Below are 19,937 nucleotides of genomic sequence, written 5' to 3'. Positions count from 1 at the left end.
TATTATTTGGGAGACCAATAATATTATGTCAATTTGCATCGATTATTATGTGAGAAACCCTTACTTGCCCTCGAATTAATCCCTCAAATTTAGGAATCCTGTTACACAATGTGATCTCTTTATGGTTGGTGGAGCTTTGTCACAATCATTGTGAGATGAATTTATGACTTCCAGTGCCAAAGATCACATTTCTATTTATCACGAGTTAATAGAAAAAGGGTACAGAAATTTGAATATGGCATCCATGTTTCTTTTGAACCTGAAACAGTGGGAAAGGCTCCCACTACAATTATATTAAATATGAGTTATTGTTTCACTGTACAAGCCATATTTACAAACTATGGCATCCATGTTATTAATTCCATTTTCCATTCTTTCTTCATTTTCTTAAATCATTATATGTGTCCAATGTCATCTTTACAGTCATTTCTTCAATCGTACATTTTTAGGAGTTGTTGTTTAACACATTGCTTCTAATTTTGTGGTTGTTGATTGCAGAATGTCTGCTCGCTATGGATAAACAAGAATGTTGTTTGTCCTTTCTAGGAGTACTTGGGTACCGGCACTCTATTGTCATAAATGTGATCCCTGGAGTTTATGAACATAAAAATATTCTGGCTGAAGATAGAACCAAGTTTGATTGTTTCAAGTGGTAAAAATAACCATTTTTCAGATATATTTCTATAATTCCTTTGGTCAGATGCCCTATTGTTTTGTTAAGATGTATTTAAGATGGCGGGCACGGCAACGCGCGTTTTTATGGTCTAGTGCTGCCGTGGAACTGGTTGAAATACGGGTGGATTTTGCATGTGTCATCTGGCACGGCATTTTAATACTACTACTTACACCTTCATGTGTGTGCATTTCATGGTCCCGTGGTCGGGGGAGCTCACTCACTCTCTCATCTGGTGATGTCGGCCAAGCTAGCTGCCATTGCCATCTGGAAGCGGATCGCCTGACGTGCCGTGGCGTCCACTGGCATGTGGCCCCGGTGGCGACGGCGTGGCCGCCATCCATCCATCCATGCATGTGCGAGATGTCCTGCCAGAAATTTTTGGATACGATTGAAAGCGGAGACCAACAGACGCTTCATGGAGGACGTGGACGCGCGCCGCACGCCAGTTTTCGACGGAAACCGACCTCGTGCCGTGCCGCGCGACTCGATCGGCGGCCCCACACGCAGGCCCGCAGGTGGGACCCACGAGATAGGGACGTCCACCTAGGCAGCTATCTATTTGTCCATGCTGACTGACGTTGGCACCTCTACTTTGCTATGATTACCACCACTTTGTGTGGTACGATTAGCAGTAGTGTTAGACAACAGCATCATCTAGGATTAGTGCTTGGTAGCCAAGCTAGGTTATTAGAGGATCCCAACACGGCTGAATCATGGGGTGACTTTCGGTTGGTGACATGGATAATCATGGACGACTTGGAGGACTTTGTACAAGAGCAGCATCACGTACCACTAGAAGAAAAGAGAAGATCACTCAATAGATTAGTAGGAGTAGTACTACCAGTAGAGGTGCATAGATATATATCTCGTATAGAGATATGTTTGATGCTTTTCTTGGCATGCGCCAACCGTCCAGCTCGGCTTGCCCGAACGCCCAAGCATGGCATTGCACAGCAAACAAGCCATCCCTCTTCTTCTCGTGTGATTCTAGTATAGTAGCATCTGCTTTTGCTTGTCGTGTGTGCCAAAAGGGGATGGATGGATATCCACCACCAAGATCTCATCAGATCAGTGTGGTACACTCAATCCTTCCTAGCTATGCTCGCCAAGATCCGAACAAAAGGAGCAAATATGAAAAGGATTTTTTTTTGCAGGAACAAAAGAAGGAAAATAGTTTTTCAGAGGAACAGAAGAGAAGAAAAGGAAAAGAAACTTGATCCAATGAACCATCTGAAATCTGAATTATTACCACAAAGAGATATGTTAGGACTCTATTACAGCCCAATGCTAATCTATGTACTCTCTCACCAATACATACATTTGAAACTAATCTCGTCCGCATTTCAAGAGGACCGATAGGCCGGTCACCGGGCGTCGCCGCCGGCGGTGCTACTGAACCCGATGTCGTGGCCGCCCTTGCGCAGCGTGCTGGTGAGCGACGACGAGCTGAGCGAGTCGGACGAGGAGTCCTCGTCCGACAGGTTCAGGCCCAGCGCGTTGTAGTCGGACACGCTGTCCTGGAGGCTGAGCAGCAGCTGGTGGTTGGCGCTGAAGCTCATGGACGGCCTGGCCGCCGGCACGAACGGCGGGTCCGCCTCGCCGCTCAGCATCTGCACTACGGCGCGCATCCCGGGGCGGCGGTCCGGCTCCGGGCTGGAGCACGCGAGCCCCACCAGCAGCACCCGCCGCATCTCCCCCTCGTCGTAGTCGCCGCCCAGCCGCGGGTCGACGGCGTCCAGCACGCGGGCCTCGCCGTGCAGGCTCCACACCCATTCGACGAGGTTGTTGCAGCGGCCCTCGGTCCCGATGGGCCGCCGCCCGCACGCCACCTCCAGCACCAGCGCGCCGAAGCTGAACACGTCGGTGGCCTCGGTGGCGCGGCCCGTCAGCATGTACTCCGGCGCCAGGTACCCCATGGTGCCGGCGGCGGCCGTGGCGTCCGGGGACGCGCCGTGCTCCGCCTGCCGCGCGAGGCCGAAGTCGCCCAGCCGCGCGCGGTACGACTCGTCCAGCATCACGTTGCTGGACTTGACGTCCCGGTGGATGACGCGCCGGTCGCACTCGTGGTGCAGGTAGGCCAGCGCGGAGGCCACGCCGGCGAGGATCTCGTGGCGGTGGCGCCACGGCAGGGCCGGGGAGGAGGCGTCGAAGAGCGTGCGGTCCAGGCTGCCGTTGCGCATGTAGTCGTAGACCAGCAGGATCTCGCCCTTCTCGTAGCACCAGCCCTGGAGCCGGAGCAGGTTGCGGTGGCGGAGGCCGGCGATGATGGAGAGCTCCGAGAGGAACTCGGCCCGCGCCTGCGCGCCGTCGGCGTTGGCGTTGGTGCACCGCTTCACGGCCACCATGGCGCCCGTGTCCGGGACGATGCCCTTGTACACGACGCCGAACGCGCCGTTGCCGATGACCCGGGACGCGTCGAAGCCCCGCGTCGCGGCGCTGAGCTCCTTGTAGGAGAACTCCCGCGGGGACCGCGCCATGGCCGCCGCCGACGCCACGTTGTCGCGCTTCGTGGCCACCGCCACGGCGTCGCGCTTCCTGGCCTTGGCGCGGCGCGCGAGCGCCCACAGCGCGAAGCCCGCGAAGGACGCCGCCACGACTGCCCCCGCCGTCGCGGCGCCGGCCACGGCCCCTTGTGGAGGCGGGTGGTGCGGCGTCTTGGCATTGTTCCGAGCGACCGAAATTGCCGGGGCGGTTGCAACTGAGCTGGTCGGCGGCGCCGAAACCGTTGCTGGCGGCGTGATGCCCGGGAGCTGCGGAGTGGATGGAAGCGTTGGGTCGAGGACCCTCGCCGGAGGGGGAGCAGCCGCGGAAACGGGCGGCGGCTTGGACGGCGCCGGGGACGGGGGTGACGGGGTCGAGAAGCTCCACCACTCGATGGCGTGGATCTCCGTGCTGCCCTGCGTGGACGCGGAGAACCCCACGAACGCCTGCTCCTTGACATAGCCCGCGAGATCGACCGTCGCCGACAGCACCGGCGCCGGGGGCCGCTTGGACGAGTAGGACACGAAGACGTCCATGGCCTTCCCCGGCGCGTACTCGATCCACGCGTACACGGTCCGCCCGCTGGTGAGCTCGACCCCAGCCAAATCCAGATCAGCCACGGCCACGGACACCATGCTCCCGAGATCGACGCCGACGTGGTTCCCGTTGACGTCCCCGAACTGGAGGTCCATGAGCGTGTCGAACTCGACGGCGACGTCGGCGGCGGGGTCGAGCCCGAGGAACGCCCCGCCGTCGCCGACGGAGGCCGCGTCGGGGGCGACGACGAAGGCGAGCCCGCCGCCGACGGAGCCCCGGTTGAGCGTGGTGACGGTGAAGGCGAAGCTGGTGGAGAAGCCCGCGAGGAGGCGCACGGGGGCCGCGTAGAGCGCGCGGCCCGACGCGGAGGTGGGCACCGGCAGGTCCCGCGTGAGGCGGATGGTGTTGTTGTTGAGGTGCGCGTCGCCCAGCAGCTTGAGCGTGGCGAGGGTCAGCGTCGCGTAGTCGAACCGCACCGCGCCGGCGTCAGCGAGGAGGAGGATGATGATGCTGATGAGGAGGAGGAGGGGAGGGGAGGTGGTGGTGAGCGTGGCCATTGCGGGCGGCATTGGAGGTGGCGTGGGGATTGGGAGACATTTACATGAGCTGGAGTGCGGGGGAGTGAGCTGAGGCTGAGGCCGACCGGGAGAGAGTAGGTGAGGTGGGAGATGAGATGAGATGGGATTAGCGGGGCGGGGGCGACACGTGCGCGCGAGGGGGGTGGGGTGGCGTTGTGGCGAGGCAACGGTAGGGAGGGCGGTGCGGTGGTGGCCGCGGGTGGCAGAGTCAGAGTGGTGGGGGAGCGCGCGCGTGAGCGGGGCAGAGCGGAAAGGCAGTGAGCGACGGGTGACGACGAGGAGGGATCTGCTCTGCTCTGCGACCTTTTGCGGCCGTGGCGTGGCGTTTTCCCTCGTGCGCTGCGTTTTTCCAGGTGCGGGTGCGGCGACGCCGACTGCCGCGCCACCGGTCTCCTGTTGCTGTCACGGCGGCGGCGGCGCTGCCCATGCCCGTCGAGTGCAACGGTAGGAAACGCGGCGCGCGAGCGGGGGCGGGGGCCTGGGGCCGGGGTCGCGTCGTGGACCGGCGACGTGGTGTCACGGGCGCGCGCTGGAGACGTATGTTTGTGTGCGGATGGATGGGCATGGAAGTATGGGACGCGACTCGGCGAGGTCGACCGATCGGCCACGTGAACAGCTGGATGGAACGATGTCCATGCGTCGGCCACGTAAGCAGATGGTTTTCTTCTTTTGCGGGTAACGTAAGCAGATGGTTCGTGTCAGGCAAATTTGACAATTTTGATCTATAATCGAAAGCAAATCACAGAATGAACTGGTTCCGAAACTATTTCACATCCCTGACCCTTTTGTGTAGCGCCCGCCACGCCGGCGCCACATCCTACGGTGCAGCGCCTAGCTCCGGGGCGTTGCACCACTGTCCACCGTGGCAGCCCACGGGCCCGCACCCAGCAGTGCAACGCCTCCGAGCTAGGCGCTGCACCTGTAATGTGCAGCGCCTAGCCGCTAGGCGTTGCACGTATAATGTGCAGCGCCTAGCCGCTAGGCGCTGCACTGTGACTTATATGCAAACGCGCCAGCCCTCTCCTCCCCCACCCTCCCCATTGGCAGTTACAGAAAAAAGGGCGGCGGCCATCTGCACTCCCCCTCTCAATCCCCTCTCCCAAATCCTTCCGATCCGACGATTTGGTCCGTGCATTTGTTCACCAATCCATCGTAGAAGGTACTCTCCTCCGATCCCCTTCTTTCTATCCATAGAAAATAATATGTTTTGAAGATTTGGGGAACCCTTGTTTGAATCTTGCATGTATTAGATTTGGGCAACTTTTGTTTGAATCTTGCGTATGTTAGATTTGGGGAACCTTTGTTAGATTAGAATGTGGTTTGGATAGATAGGTTGACAGGTTATTTATATAGTTTGGATACATAGATTGACATGTTTTTTGTATGGAGAAGTAGATTGACATGTTATTTGTATGGAGAAGTAGATTGACATGTTATAGTTTGGATACATAGATTGACATGTTATTTGTATGAAGTTGGCCCAAGTAGGGGGAAGCACCATATGCTTTGGATCTTGCATGTAGTAGGCCTACTTTAGTTTTTTTAATTGAAAAGATAATCGTGTTGACAAGAATGCTTTGTTGAAATTGTTAGGATGGTTTGGCTTCTCGATGATCACTGGGACCATCAACACCGGTCGTACACTATGGCGGTGCAGCAGCGGGTAATACTGAAAGTGGTCGGTGTTATGAATTTCGTATGTTTGTTCAAACACAAATGCCCCATATGTAATGTTATGATTTGTTTGTTTGTAGGAGCTTGCACCTCTGAAGCTTCGGTCTCACGGGATCAGCCTTGGAGGGATGAGCTATGATGAGCGGTACACACCTTATGTTAGGGAGGCAGGACTTCTCCCTTTCATTGAGTTGGTCCGCCGGTCGACGCCACCCAACAATGCTGCAGCACTCACCGCGCTTATTGATCATTGGAGGTCGGAGACACACACTTTCCATCTTCGGACCGGGGAGATGACCGTGACGCTGCAGGATATCGCTATGATCACCGGTCTTCCTATCGATGGCAATCCTTTATGTATGAACACCGATTCTGAAGGGTGGCGCGCGCAGATGCAAGCCCTTATCGGTATGGTTCCTCCGGAGCCTCGGGAGCCAGAAAGGGAAGATAAGAAGAAGGAAAGAGTCGCAGCGGGCGCTACTTTCACGTGGATATCATCGCACTTCGCTCATTGCCCCGATGATGCTAATGAGGACATGGTGAAGACTTATGCTCGTGTCTACATGTGGTACGTGGTATCGAGGACAATGTTTGCTGATGGCACCGGCAAGAATGCTCCATGGATGTGGCTGAAGGCGTTGACCGTCTTCGATAGCAAATGGAGTTGGGGTTCGGCGACACTAGCTTACTTGTATCGACAGGTATGAAGTTGTTTCCTTTTCACTTCATTGATACATTATCAATGCGCTCTTGCGGCAAATTTGACCATGTTCTTTTTTATGTGCAGTTGGACGATGCCAGTTGTAGGCACACTGGAGGTATTGGTGGTTGTCTGCTCGCACTTTCCATATGGAGCTGGGAGCGTTTGCCGGTTGGACGACCTAAGACCGTGAAGTACGAGGATTGGGACGATAAAGACGACCCACTACGGCTCCCCACTTGGGCTTACAAGTGGGATGTGTTAAATGAGACGACGGATGATCCCTCTATAATGTACAAGTTGTACAAGAGCGAGCTGGACGCGATCACGCCTGAGCAGGTGAACCGACCTTGCATAAGTGATTATCATGCTTGTATGCTTCCTCCCATGTACCATACAACATCTTAAATGCGGCTTGCTTCGCCTTCCATGCCTTGCCGTATTTCACTTGGTAATGAAAGATGGCTTTCACAAGGTCAATGACATGTTGGACGCTCATTGTTGGAAGTGTGGATATTGAGTTCGAGAGCCTGTAAGCGATGAACTCGGACGTGAGTTGTTTGTGGTCTTGGGACACAATCTTGCCATCCACCCTTTTGCCTCGGCACATGTGAGTTGGCACACAACTCACTACATGCCAAGTAGGACCTCCTTTCCATGGTCTTGCACGCACAATCCACGGACAACCGCCACGGCGTCTTGCCACTCCTTGTTGGACCTCCTTTCCACGACCTCTACCACCACCACGGCCTCTTTTAAGTCCAAGTTGGACCTCCTTTTCATCTTCACATGCACATGCAACTGTGTAGCGCACATTGACGTCCGAGTGCACCACCTTGTGTGGACGATAATGCGTAACCGAGTAGTTGTCGAGCCACATCTTCAAATCCAACAAGCTGTCGAACTTAGAACCTTTAGCAATCCGGTTCTGGTCGTCTACCAAATCACGGTGAGAGCTTGGCCTAACCCCAAGAGCTACACATTGGCCACCATCTACCACGGCTTCATCCGCGAGACTAACATCCTTGAACAATGTAGTCCGATGATCCCGACCAAATACCTTCTCGAAAGCTTCGGCCTCCTTCACCGTGAACCCCTCCGCATCAACTTGTTCATCGGGACCATCGTCATCCGAGTCCGATGCATATGCACGGAAAAAAGGGATGGAATGGTCCATTGTCTCTTGCAAATGATATTTGTCGAGATCACCCACATTGTTGTCATGGAGATCAACTTCATTGTCATCGTCCGCATACTCATCGTTGTCCTCTTGCAAAGATTCATCTTGGTTGTTTCTACACGGGCTCAATGTTGGCCTCACTTCTTGGGTCAAAAGAGGTTCAACAATTTCATCTTGCTTCAAGGGTGGGGGGCTACTAGCAACCAAAGGGGAGGGGTTCCGGTTCAAGTCCAAATGCAAACTTGACTCAACCTTCTTCGTTGCAAATAACTCAAGAGCCTTGTCTAGTGATTCGGCCACCGTCTCCTTGTATGCAACCCAACGTTGCTCCGAGTTTACCGCATTGTCTTCCAACGGATGTGCATTCCAAAACCAACATTATGCCTTCCCTCCAACTCAATGATATCACTAGGGTCCATCCAATTCAAATCTTTCCTAACTTGTTGCAAGAGCTCCGCATAGCTAGGACTACTATCAAACACAATGTCAAGCTCATCCGGGTCCGGTTCTTTATTGCCTTTCAAAAAGGCGTCTTTGTCCCCATGATGAACAAACACACATGTTCTTCCCATCCCTATAAGCAATGAACACAAGGTAACATTGCTTCCATGAGTACTAATCCATGGATTAACACCGAATACAAACCCTAATATATATATAAAACAACAACCCTAACCCTAACCATAACCCTAACCCTAAACCTAACCCTAACCATAACCCTAGCCCTAAACCTAAACCTAGCACCAACATAAGAACACCCATAAGAATAACCCTAGCATACTAACAAAACCTAATCATAGAAATTGGCAAACAAACATCTCACATCTCCATGCAAATCTCTAGATCCAAACTAAACTAGGGTTTCCCCAAACTACCAACAAATGGAACTTTACTTCGATCAAAACAAGGGGATCGGAGATTATTACCTTGAGGGAGGGTTTGACTTCGAAATCCACGGACAAATTCTTCAAATTTGCAAGATTTGGAAGAAGATTTGAGAGGGGGGGAGAGTGGGAGAGGGGGCAAAGCTCGGGGAGAGAGTGAGAGAGTGTGTGGTGGGGGGGGGGGGGTGGGGGAGGGGGAGGAGGGGCCCAGCCAAGTGGCTGGATAAGTCACAGTGCAGCGCCTAGCCGCTAGGCGCTGCACATTACACGTGCAACGCCTAGCGGCTAGGCGCTGCACATTACAGATGCAGCGCCTAGCTCGGAGGCGTTGCACGGCTGGGTGCGGGCCCGTGGGCTGCCACGGTGGACAGTGGTGCAACGCCCCGGAGCTAGGCGCTGCACCGTAGGGTGTGGCGCCGGCGTGGCGGGCGCTACACAAAAGGGTTAGGGGTGTGAAATAGTTTCGGAACCAGTTCATTCTGTGATTTGCTTTCGATTATAGGTTAAAATTGTCAAATTTGCCTTCGTGTCACCCATGGTCTCAGACTCTGACTACTCGCATATACAAATACTTTGTTCCATTATTTTTATACTAAAACAACGACGATTAATATAGTCCAAAGAATCGAAGTATTACTTTTCGAATTTCATCACTCATTTCTTTTTGTGGAATTGCAATGAGAAATAGCAGCAGGAGTTGGAAATTAATGGGCAAAGTGGGAGTAGCTGCTTTGAGATTGTGAATCCATCGGGAAGGGTCTCACATGCTGGCTTGTGAGACCACGTCTCATAGATATTTTCTTTTCAAACTATATAAAAGGCTCATACTTATTACAGTACCTTTTCAGTTTTTCAAAGACGTTGATAAATTTATGCCCTTTTTAAAATATGTTGTTTACCTTTTTATTTGTAATTTTCATGTGAAAAAGACTAAATCAACAAAACGGCTATCTCTAGGACTCTAGGCCCACAATGGTTTTAAAGGAGGCAGAACACAATTTATAAAGGACTATGCCAACGTCCAGTCGACTGGACGTTAAGCAACAGATCCGCACGATCGTAACTCACCTTCCTCTCGTGACCTGCACGCTCGATTCCATCTATCTTCTTTTCTTCTCTCGAAAACCGTATACGTCAATAGTAAATCCCTAGTGGTTTTTCTGGTTTTTTGGCTACACAATATGAAAAGAAAATAAAAGTGATAGAAAGGGGACTTGAACCCAGGTCTATTCTTAGACTTTGAGCCCAATAACCAAGTATGCCACCTTTAGTTGCTATCTATTGTATATAAACAAGGTTATTTGAACCTTTATTTTTTCTATCATACCAGTAATAATAGTTTTTTTTGCTTGGTAACTTTGGCACGACCAACGTGATAACTATGACTTGAGCAACATGATAACTATACTATGATAAGCCTGATAACTATAATATAAGAAGGTTAATGACATGATAACTTTAGCATGGGGTAGTGGTAACTTCACACTAGGGTATGTTTCGGCGAAAAAAAAATTACCGAGACATGTTTCAGTAACGTTTTTCATATGGGTAAAAAGTTATCAAAATGTGTTGTATGTAAGTTATCGGGTGTCTGATGCGTAAATTACCATGCTATATTTGCACTAGGTTATCAGGGCATATTTCTAGAACTTTTCGCCCAAGGTGAAAAATTATCAATGCGTTTATATGTGAGTTATCAGGTTAATTGTACATAAGTTATCATCTTATTTACGTAGAAGTTACCGGGTGGTATATTTTAACAACTTTTTCACCTGAGATGGTCAAAAAAGTGGTATTTTATTTGTACTTGTCAGGAGCCAAGTAGTGGGTGAGTTGGCTAGTGTGTTAAGATCTCAATATTGAAGTCCTGTGTTCAATTCTCAGCTTCAGCATGAATTTTTAGGCTATAAAACTACAATATGGAAACTACCAGCATCAAGATTTGTTTCCTTTTTCTCCCATTAATTATCAGGCCTGCGATGTGTGAGTTATCAAGCTATTCGCACAAAAAATAACCGAGGCTATTTCATCAACGTGCCTCCCTCCACTCAGTCGCCAAATTTACCAAGACCTATGTACATAAGTCATCAGGTCAGCGATGTGTGAGTTACGTGATATTCACATAAAAATTATCGGGGGTATATTTGATCACCTCTATTCGCCAAAGTTATCATGATCGGGTTGCATAAGTTATCATGTCTCCGATGTATGAGTTACTATGCTATTCACACCAAAAAGATACCAGATCATATTTCATCAACACCCATCCCTACGCCAAAGTTATCAAGACCGAGTTATATAAGTTATCAGGTCTGTGATATAAGAGTTATCCTGGTATTCACACAAAAGTGACCGGGGAGTATCCCACCTAGTCGGCAAAATTGCCACGGTGTAGATGAGTTGGTAAAATAGTCTATTTAAGTGCAGAAAAGATTGGACATTGCATTAACTGTTGTGCAAACGTAGAAGAGGAGACAAGTTAATAAGGTATTGTTGTATTTCTTTGGACTGTGATTTTTTTTCCTAAATACTTCAGAGTGCACGCGCACTATCTCGGCGAAACGAGCGGCCGAACGCGAGCCGCTCGATCAGCCCAGATCGTGCGGTCCTCGGCGTCAGGTCGTACTTAGTCGGGACGCAACCGAACGCGCACGTGGCTGGGCCCGCCCGCAAGCGCCGCTCTCTTGCTCCAGATGGTTCGCGTCGCCTCGCACCCGTGGCACGAGCCCCACTTGGCATGGAGGTGAGCCACGCCTCTGTCTCCTTCCCCGATCCACTTTCCTCTCTTCTAGCCCTGTTCGTTCCCCAAATCCAGCGGTGAGAGGCAACCGTTGTCGTGACGCAACCGAAGACGGGGGGCAGGGAAGGGGAAGGGCTGGAGCGCGGCGGGGATCCGCTTCTCGTCGCCGGCGCAGGTACGGTCGCCCGCCAATTTTGCCTCGCATCTCTTGCTTCCCCATTTTTCCACCTGTCGTGTTCGGGGTCCCCCTTCTTGATCTCGCCGGAGAGGGGTTCTAGGGTTTCCATTGGATGTCCGGCAAATACGAGGTAGCTTTCGCGGAAGGCCGTGCCCACGACTAACTAGTCACGTCCGGTGGATTTTGGGAGTTCCTGTCTTGTCATGGGGAGTCAAGGGTGCATGTTTTAGTGGATATGGGTTTCATGGCGACTCACCTCCATATCACGCATATTCGACGAGGTATTCCGGCATGTCGCCCTTGTCTGAACCGGTGTGGCGATTTTTTGATTTTTTTGGGCGGCGATTTGAGTTGGAATAGAAGGAAGGAAGTACATAAGAGGATAGTTAAGTTGTTTTTTCTCAACCCTCTCAAAATGCATCCGTGTGGTTCTCTGTTTTCTCAACCCTCTCAAAATGCATCTGTGTGGTTCTCTGTTTTCTCATAAGTTTCATGCATATGAGTGACCAGTTGGCTAGTTTCTTGTAATAGTTGCATAGAAACACAAATGTAGTTGGAGCAAAGACACTAAGAACTGAAGTATCTGAATCACTCTTCTCCAGGTTCCATAACAGATTAAACTTCCTCAAATAGATTTCAAGAAGCATCATAATGGATAAAATACTCAGCATCGTCCCTCAGCTGCAAGATATAGCATGAGTCAGACTGTCGAGCCTGATAGCTCATTTTTCCTTGTTGTTCTACTGCTGAGACTACCGGTCTCATGTTACTACAATCCCAATAAATCAAACACCCAACATGAAAAGCAAAGGTTCCAGGGCCAAAAATCTCCTCCAGCTCTACCGTTTTGAAACTTGCAGAGATACCAAATAACCAGCATTGCATCACTTTTTGTAGGTGTCTCCTGATGCTTTTTACTTCTAAAGATGGCTCCTCGAGATAGCCTGGATACTTGTAGTCTGTCCTCCTTTGATTGGCACCCAGCTAGGCCCGTCCCATGAGCTGATGGCCTTGCTGCTTGGGCTCCTGCTGGTGGAAATTGGGTCGCTGACATTCCATGTGCAGTTGTACAAGAGGCTCTACCTAGTTGGCTTCTCACTGGACTAAGCAATTGGTTTTCATTTTTTGTGTTATTGGAGGAGTGAATTCTGTGGATGTATATGACCTATGGAGCTTGGTGAGAAATGCGGTGGTTATACAGGGTTTGCGATGTGAGGGCTCTTAGGGTTAGTTGCTGTAGGAGTTTGCATATTTGTTTCTTTTTTTAGCCATTTTTGTGCAACCGGGCAACCCCCTTTGTGCAACTTGTTAGATAGAACTTACCAACATTTATGATAAAAATAGCCAACTTAATTTTTGTTCTGATGGAGTATTGTGTTTTGGGTGGCACTTATTTTTTGTTCAACTGGGCAGCAAATCATGTGCAACTTTTCTTTTAATTCAGCTAGCCAACTTCATATATAAAAGTAGCCAACCCACCACATTTTCTCTCCCCTGCGCAACTTTTGTTAATTTGACTAATACGTTGTTCGCATTTTTTTGTTGCAGAGACCAAAATGGCTGGAGAAGGAGATGTGGCTGACAATGAAACAGAGGTTGCCATTTTTTCTTTTTACCCTATTAGCACTTTAATTTTTTGGGTTTTATCCTCTGACCATTTTATTATGCCCTTTTCTTTTACCCTCTTAGCATCCCAATGTTTTTGTTCATTGTAGGGTTCTGCAAATCCCATCTCACGACGGAACTCAAAAAGGGCTGCTAAGCGGCAGCCGCGTGGCGATGATAAGGACGGGGATGGAGAGGGTGACGATGTGAGTGGAGAACAGCAGTCCTTTGGAATTTATTTTCCTTCATTTTTCTTTTGTCCTTTAGGTTTTTTATATGGAACACATACATGTTTAATTTTTTCTCAACCCCTTATGCTTGTTCATTTTTTTCTTACAGAACTTTAGGATGGCGAAAGATTCCTCCTAGTAAAACTGCAGAGAAGAAAGGTGCGCACGGAGGCAGTATCCAAAGGGGTAGATGCCACATCTTCTGCAGCAGTCGCTGAGGTAACATAAAATTCCATCAGCAATATTTTTTACTCCACATACAGGCAGCCAAGTGTATTAATTTTCATACATAGTTGCAGCAGGACTAATTAAGCATTGGCATGCTCAACTTTCTCAGTTGCTTAACGTTGCCTCTTCAAGTTTTTTAGAATTGTCGCAAGAGTATGTAACGACTTGGCATCCTCAGGCTTTCTAGTTGCAGAATAGTATCTAATTAGTTGGCAACCTCAGTAATTCTAGTTGCACAACAATATACAACTAGTTGACATCCTCAGCTTCTCTAGTTGCACAAGAACTCAGATTAGTCCCATCTTAAAAGAATTGAGGATTTCCCTACAGTATGTAACGACTTGGCACCCTCAGGCTTTCTAGTTGCAGAAGAGTGTCTATTTAGTTGGCACCCTCGGCAATTCTAGTTGGACAACATTATCCAAGTAGTTCACATCCTCAGCCTCTCTAGTTGCACAAGAATTCAGATTAATCCCATCTTAAAAAATTTGAGGATTGCCCAACGGTATCTAATCACTTGGCACCCTCAGGCTTTCTAGTTGGACAACATTATCCAACTAGTTGACATCCTCAGCCTCTCTAGTTGCACAAGAATTCAGATTAATCCCATCTTAAATTTTTTTGAGGATTGGCCAACGGTATCTAATCACTTGGCACCCTCAGGCTTTCTAGTTGCAGAAGAGTATCTATTTAGTTGGCACCCTCGGCAATTCTAGTTGGACAACATTATCCAAGTAGTTGACATCCTCAGCCTCTCTAGTTGCACAAGAATATCTCATTAGTTGGCATCATCAGCATTTCTAGTAGCACAAGAATATCTGATTAGTTGTCATCACCAGCATTTCTAGTTGCAGAACAAACAGGATATCAAGTTGCCATCCTCAACATTTTAATCTAGTTTTCCATAGAACAAATATTTGTATGTAATGATAACTAATCACCTCTGCCTTTTTTTTGCAAACCCCGAGATATTGTTCAAGGGAATGAGAGTAATGAAGCAGATAATGTTGAACGATAGTCACAAGCTGGCTACCTGATGGAGACTGCCTGGTACGCCTCTCTCCTCCCTCTTCTTTACCACTTCCGTTCTTGTGTTCATTGCTTTGCCATGATAGCTCTGTTTTGGATCCAGGCTGGGACCCTTTCTTTTGTTGAGAAGAAGAAGGAGGAGCCCTGTGGAGAAGGAAGTGTGGGCGAGGGGTGCGTGGAGGCTTCGGGAGTTAGTGGGCTATCATGTGATACCGTCCGGCCTTTGTTTTCTGATTCTTCACGGATTCTAGGAGTCGGAACGAAGTTTCCTTTATGGGAACAGTGGGGACAAAAAGTTACCTTTTCCGGCGGGCTGCTCGCGAGCGCTAGCAGGCCAACGGCCGCTAGCCAGACGCGTTCCGAAATTAAAGGTTTATAGGTACACGGCACTACATCCTGTCTATTTTTGCACAGGCACTACATCCTGTCTATTTTTGCATATGCAACTACTCCTTTTTTGTTTATATGCGCACATCCAGGCAAAAGTTGGCTTGGATTCATGTTTAGTTGCACAAATAGATGGTTTTTTACACAGGCACTTCACCCTGTCTATTTTTTGCATATGGGTTGGTTTATTTGCATGCATCCAGGCAAAAGTTGGCTTGGATCCATGTTTAGTTGCACAGGAAAGTGTTTTATTGTGCAAAGATCAGATTTGCTGCTTCATGTTCCTTCTTCCTTCAACTATGGAGAAGACCGGAGAAGATTTGTGGCAGATCCAGAGGGAAAGGGAAGGGGAAAGTGAAGAAGGATGATCTGGAGGCTAGAGGGAAGTTACCTGATGTTGCTGCCTGCTATGGCTTTGTACTCCCTCTTCTTAGAATTGAAGCTTTTCTGGCCAATTTCTTCACCTAGTTTTGCTCTGCCATGGCAGCTCTGTAGGGTTTGGATCCAGGCCTAGGATCCCCTTCTTTCGTGGAGAAGAAGAAGGGCGACCCGTGGGGGGAGGAAGTGTGGGCGAGGTGTGCGTGGGAGGCTTGGGGATGTAGTGGTTATCACGTGACAGTGATGGGGGAGATTTTCTGTTTGTTGGGAGCGTGGCTAGTCGGGTCGGAAGGAACTTTCCTTCCTGGGACCAAGGGGGACAGGAAGTTGCCTTTTATGGCTGGCTGCTCCATCGCGCTAGTGGGCAGCCGGCCGCCCACTAGACGCGTCCATTTTTTTTACGTTAGATTAGTAGATGTAGAAATAGTACCTAACCTCAACCTAAACAGGAAGACTTGCTCTAGTCCAATTTGTTAAAGATGGGTGTTATGTAGCATGAGGTTGTAGGTTCAAATCCTCACCCCTCCTATTTTTTAGCACTTTAAAATTCATGAAAAAGAGAATCAGAGGAGGCGCTGGCGCGCTGCCAACATCATCACATCCCGAAAAAATCGGATCCAACCGATCGCTCGAGAAAATCACGCACGATCGAGAGCTGTACGTGGAGAAAAAACAACAGATCCGGAAATCACAAAGTCTAACGGCCTCGGACGCATGCGAGCGCACGATTTTAAGATGGACGGCATCCGAGTCGTGCGGATTTCTCGCTAACTGCTAGTCGGTAGGAAAATAGCTTTTCCGATTTATAAAATGTCGGGATGTCCAGACATGAACGTTTGGCTCTTGAATGTATATACACCCTATATATAAAAATAGTAATACAAAAAAAAACAAAATTACAATGTTTTTAAATAAACTTGGCTTTCTATTGTACTCGTCTAAACTGTTTTGCCTAGGAATAACTTTGATGGTATTCTTGGTGGAAAAAAAATCAACACTATGTATAAGTTATTCACACTTTTTGTCATTGAAATATTTTTTCCCTAAACTCGACGGGAGTTTTTCTTCGCTAAACTTTTTATAACAGTACAAAAGAAGGTCAGGTTTATTTTCAAAAAGTTTGAGAATACTTTGACTATTTTCATAATTACCAAAAAAAAACTCGTATCAGGTGTGTACCCAAGAGCCAAAATGTATTTCTCGAGGATGTTCCCTTCTATTAGACTAGGTTTTTAGGTGATGTCCAGAACTTCTTGTAAGCATATAAAACAACGAGAAACATAAAACTACAAGACAATAGATTGCCATGTTTGTCACATGATTGGTTCTCACATACACATCAAATGAGAAGGCAGGGGTGGACCCAAGAAAACCCAACATCCCCACATCGCTTTAAGAGCATGGTTAATAGTAGAGCCAATTGTTGGTTGTATCTAGTAGCCATGTGATTTACAGCCAACCTAAAAGTCAACTAATACAATAGTTAGCTATGCACATCTACTACTTTATCACTGCAAGGCCCATCTTTCTCTCTCACAAAATTTCTTTGAGTTCGTGTTGTAGCTGGCTACTAATCTACAACGGCTCCTCGTCTCTTTCCTCCAACTAAGCACAAATACCATATTTAAATCCTTATAGACTTGCTTACATTACCTTACTGTACTTGCTCTAAGGTGACTCGGGTGGCTATCTAGGACGCCACCGCCTCCTCTTTCGTGCCTCCCCTCTAAGGTGACTCGGTTTTTACTAGGCTTAGTTAGCAAGTGAGTGACGTGTATGCCAGTGCAAACACAAACGAAAAACACATTGGTGTTTATTGGTATGGTGAGAATTTTTATTGCTACAATGAGAAACGACAAACACCACCACATAGAATAGTAGTACAAAAACGATAACATATGCACACTATCTAGATGAAGAATTCGCGAATGCAACTTGCAAAGCAAAGTTCATGAAATTTCCAGAAAGATAAACATATGAAACGCAATGAACCTTTGTTGATATCTTATTGAGATGACCATATATGGAAACATCAAAGTGTTACACACTCAATGGTGTGTTTATTTTACTCCATGAGCTAGTTCTAACATTAGCTCATGCGCTCTTAAGATGACTCTTCTTCGCTGTTAGGAAAACTATGGAAGATACTTTGACTGAATTTAGGAGTGAATACTCCCGGCTCCTCTTCCGTGCTAAATTTGAGGCTTCGAGCTTCTGTCCTAGAGATGCCATATGCATTGGCGATGACATCAACGGGCAAGGCGCCGAGGATTGAGTTCTTTCCTGCGATGTGACTAACCACCGTATATATTTTTTAAAGCTCAGATCTATTATAAAGATTCATCAGAAATATAAAACACCTCAAACATAATAAAAATTACATCGAAGGTGCACGAATCGTATAATTGTGCAAGCATGGATGCTGACACGACATATTGAATCTTCTTTTCCCGGGGAACCAAAATGTATGGGGCTACTACGGTCAGCTGGCCATTACTACCATGTCTCCGTCACGTACCTGCAAATACAGTGCCAGCCAAGTAGTACACAACATAGCTGGTAGTACGAGAGACAATCACGTGGGGGCTGGATTGATGGGCTGTATTGCTACGACTCTAGTAGTCCACCCTATACAAGTACCGTACATACTGGATGTTTGGGTTGTGAGATCCACGGCATATGCATGTTTGCGTGAACTGCACTTGAAACCATTGGGATAACATACAATACTCTACTCCGGTCCGGCGGGCGACTGAATAATCTACTCCGGTAGAGTACACGAGACACCCTTGGATTGGCAAAGATATGTCCTCCCCCCTGGTTAGCTTGGCTGGCTCTGATTACCAGGCCACACGTTACCATCACACCACTAACGAGGACGACACTTTCCGCACAAATCCATCATGGATCCGTGCAGAGTATTATATGCCAGTTTAATACTACGTTTTCTACTAGTACCACACAATGTTAGAGCCAGACGGATACGCACAGGGCACAGGCTAGGGCAGACGGCAGGCATCACGCACGGCAGACTGATGCCATCACACTTGTGAACGATGATAAACCCATCTTATCTTATTCCTAAAATCTAAAAAGTGCATACGTACTATTTGGACACGATCCGGCCATCACAATCGCTATCTGACAAGTTCCCGGCCCACCCCACCGACAGCCTCTCTCTGTCTTCCCCGTAGCACCCGCGTCTCTCTCTCACTCTCCCCACGGATCTAGATTAGAGGGGGCTCACCGGCCTCTCCCCTAACGCCGACCAGCAGGAGCCTCCCACTAACCGGCCACCACGCTCCACCGGCGGATCGGGGGAGGGGAGGACCACCCCCGCGTGGCTCTGCCCCGAGGTCGTCGTCGCACCACCACGACGACGGTTGGCTTGGCCGCACCACCACCAGCCCACTCCACCATGGCGTCCTCTCCAACTGCCCCGCTCCTCCCTGCGCAACCAGATCCAGCCCCATCGCCGCCGTGCCCCACCGTTGTCGACGGGATGTGGCCGTCGTCTCCTTCATCTGCCCGAGGTTGGTTAAGATTCCTTCCCCTCCGGCTCCGACTGAGCCCACTCCCCCCATCTGCTTGCTCTTTGATGATCTCCTCCACGTGCCAGGACACCGTGATGGCGGAGGTGGAGGATCCTCTGGTCAAGGTGGTGTTTGATGTCTGTGTCACGTGGTGGCGGAGATGGAGCAGCCTCCGGTGGTGGTGGTGTCTGATGTGGTCTTTCCGGTCATGATCTGTTAAGCGGAGGTGCAGTAGTGTCAGGTCCCAGCGCCGGCAGCGATTCTGGCCTGATTCAGGCAGAAGGGTCCCGTGGGAGAGCATTGACACCTTCTCGTCTGAAATTCATTGACTGGACCATCATAGCCTAATGATTCTGGGTGCCTGCATGTCAATACAGTGTAGTAGTATTTGCTAGTAGTCCTGACACACGAGTCTAGTTTATATTTACATTTTTAATGTTTGTTTTCCTTTTTCTAATTGAGTGCTAGTCTGCTACTCAGTACATGACTGAAGCAAAATAGTTCAATTCTAAGTGTGTTCCATCATCCTTGTAGAAACTGAATGATTGGATGGTGAAATAAGTGTTTTCTATAGTCAGCTAACACTGTAACGTTTGTATGTTTTGATTTTTGGGCGGCGATTTGAGTTGGAATAGAAGGAGGGAAGTACATAAGAGTACCGAGAGGATAGTTCTAATGTTATTGCTCAACCCTCTCAAAATGTATTTGTGTGGTTTCTCTATTTTCTAATAAGTTGCATGCATATAAATAACCAGTTGGCTATTTTGTTGTCATAGTTGCACAGAAACGCAAATGTAGTTGGATCATGCATATACAAATCTCAATTGGCTAGCCAACTTATGAAGTTGCACAGTGAGGGCTAACCAGTTGCACAAATGACAGTATTCAGATGGGTGCACTGTGCAAACCATGTTCAAGT

General features: G+C 48.7%; 1 protein-coding gene and 1 long non-coding RNA gene across 2 annotated transcripts; one reads left to right on the top strand and one right to left on the bottom strand.

Moving 5' to 3' along the window:
• Positions 1 to 1,889: 1,889 nt before the first annotated feature.
• On the bottom strand, positions 1,890 to 4,392 carry LOC109780197 (L-type lectin-domain containing receptor kinase VIII.2). Its single transcript, XM_020338777.4, has one exon. The coding sequence runs from the start codon at positions 4,261 to 4,263 to the stop codon at positions 2,041 to 2,043; it is 2,223 nt and encodes a 740-aa protein (XP_020194366.3). The 5' UTR covers positions 4,264 to 4,392; the 3' UTR covers positions 1,890 to 2,040.
• A 7,427-nt stretch (positions 4,393 to 11,819) lies between these two features.
• Positions 11,820 to 15,236, top strand: LOC141041516 (uncharacterized). Its single transcript, XR_012201703.1, has 2 exons — positions 11,820 to 13,223; positions 13,344 to 15,236. It is a non-coding gene; the product is annotated as an uncharacterized lncRNA (long non-coding RNA).
• The last annotated feature ends 4,701 nt before the right edge of the window (positions 15,237 to 19,937 follow it).

The sequence above is a fragment of the Aegilops tauschii genome, chromosome 1, assembly GCF_002575655.3.
Source record: "Aegilops tauschii subsp. strangulata cultivar AL8/78 chromosome 1, Aet v6.0, whole genome shotgun sequence".
NCBI lineage: Eukaryota > Viridiplantae > Streptophyta > Magnoliopsida > Poales > Poaceae > Aegilops > Aegilops tauschii.
Note: the sequence above shows the minus strand (reverse complement) of the source record. Positions and strands in the feature narration are given on the sequence as shown.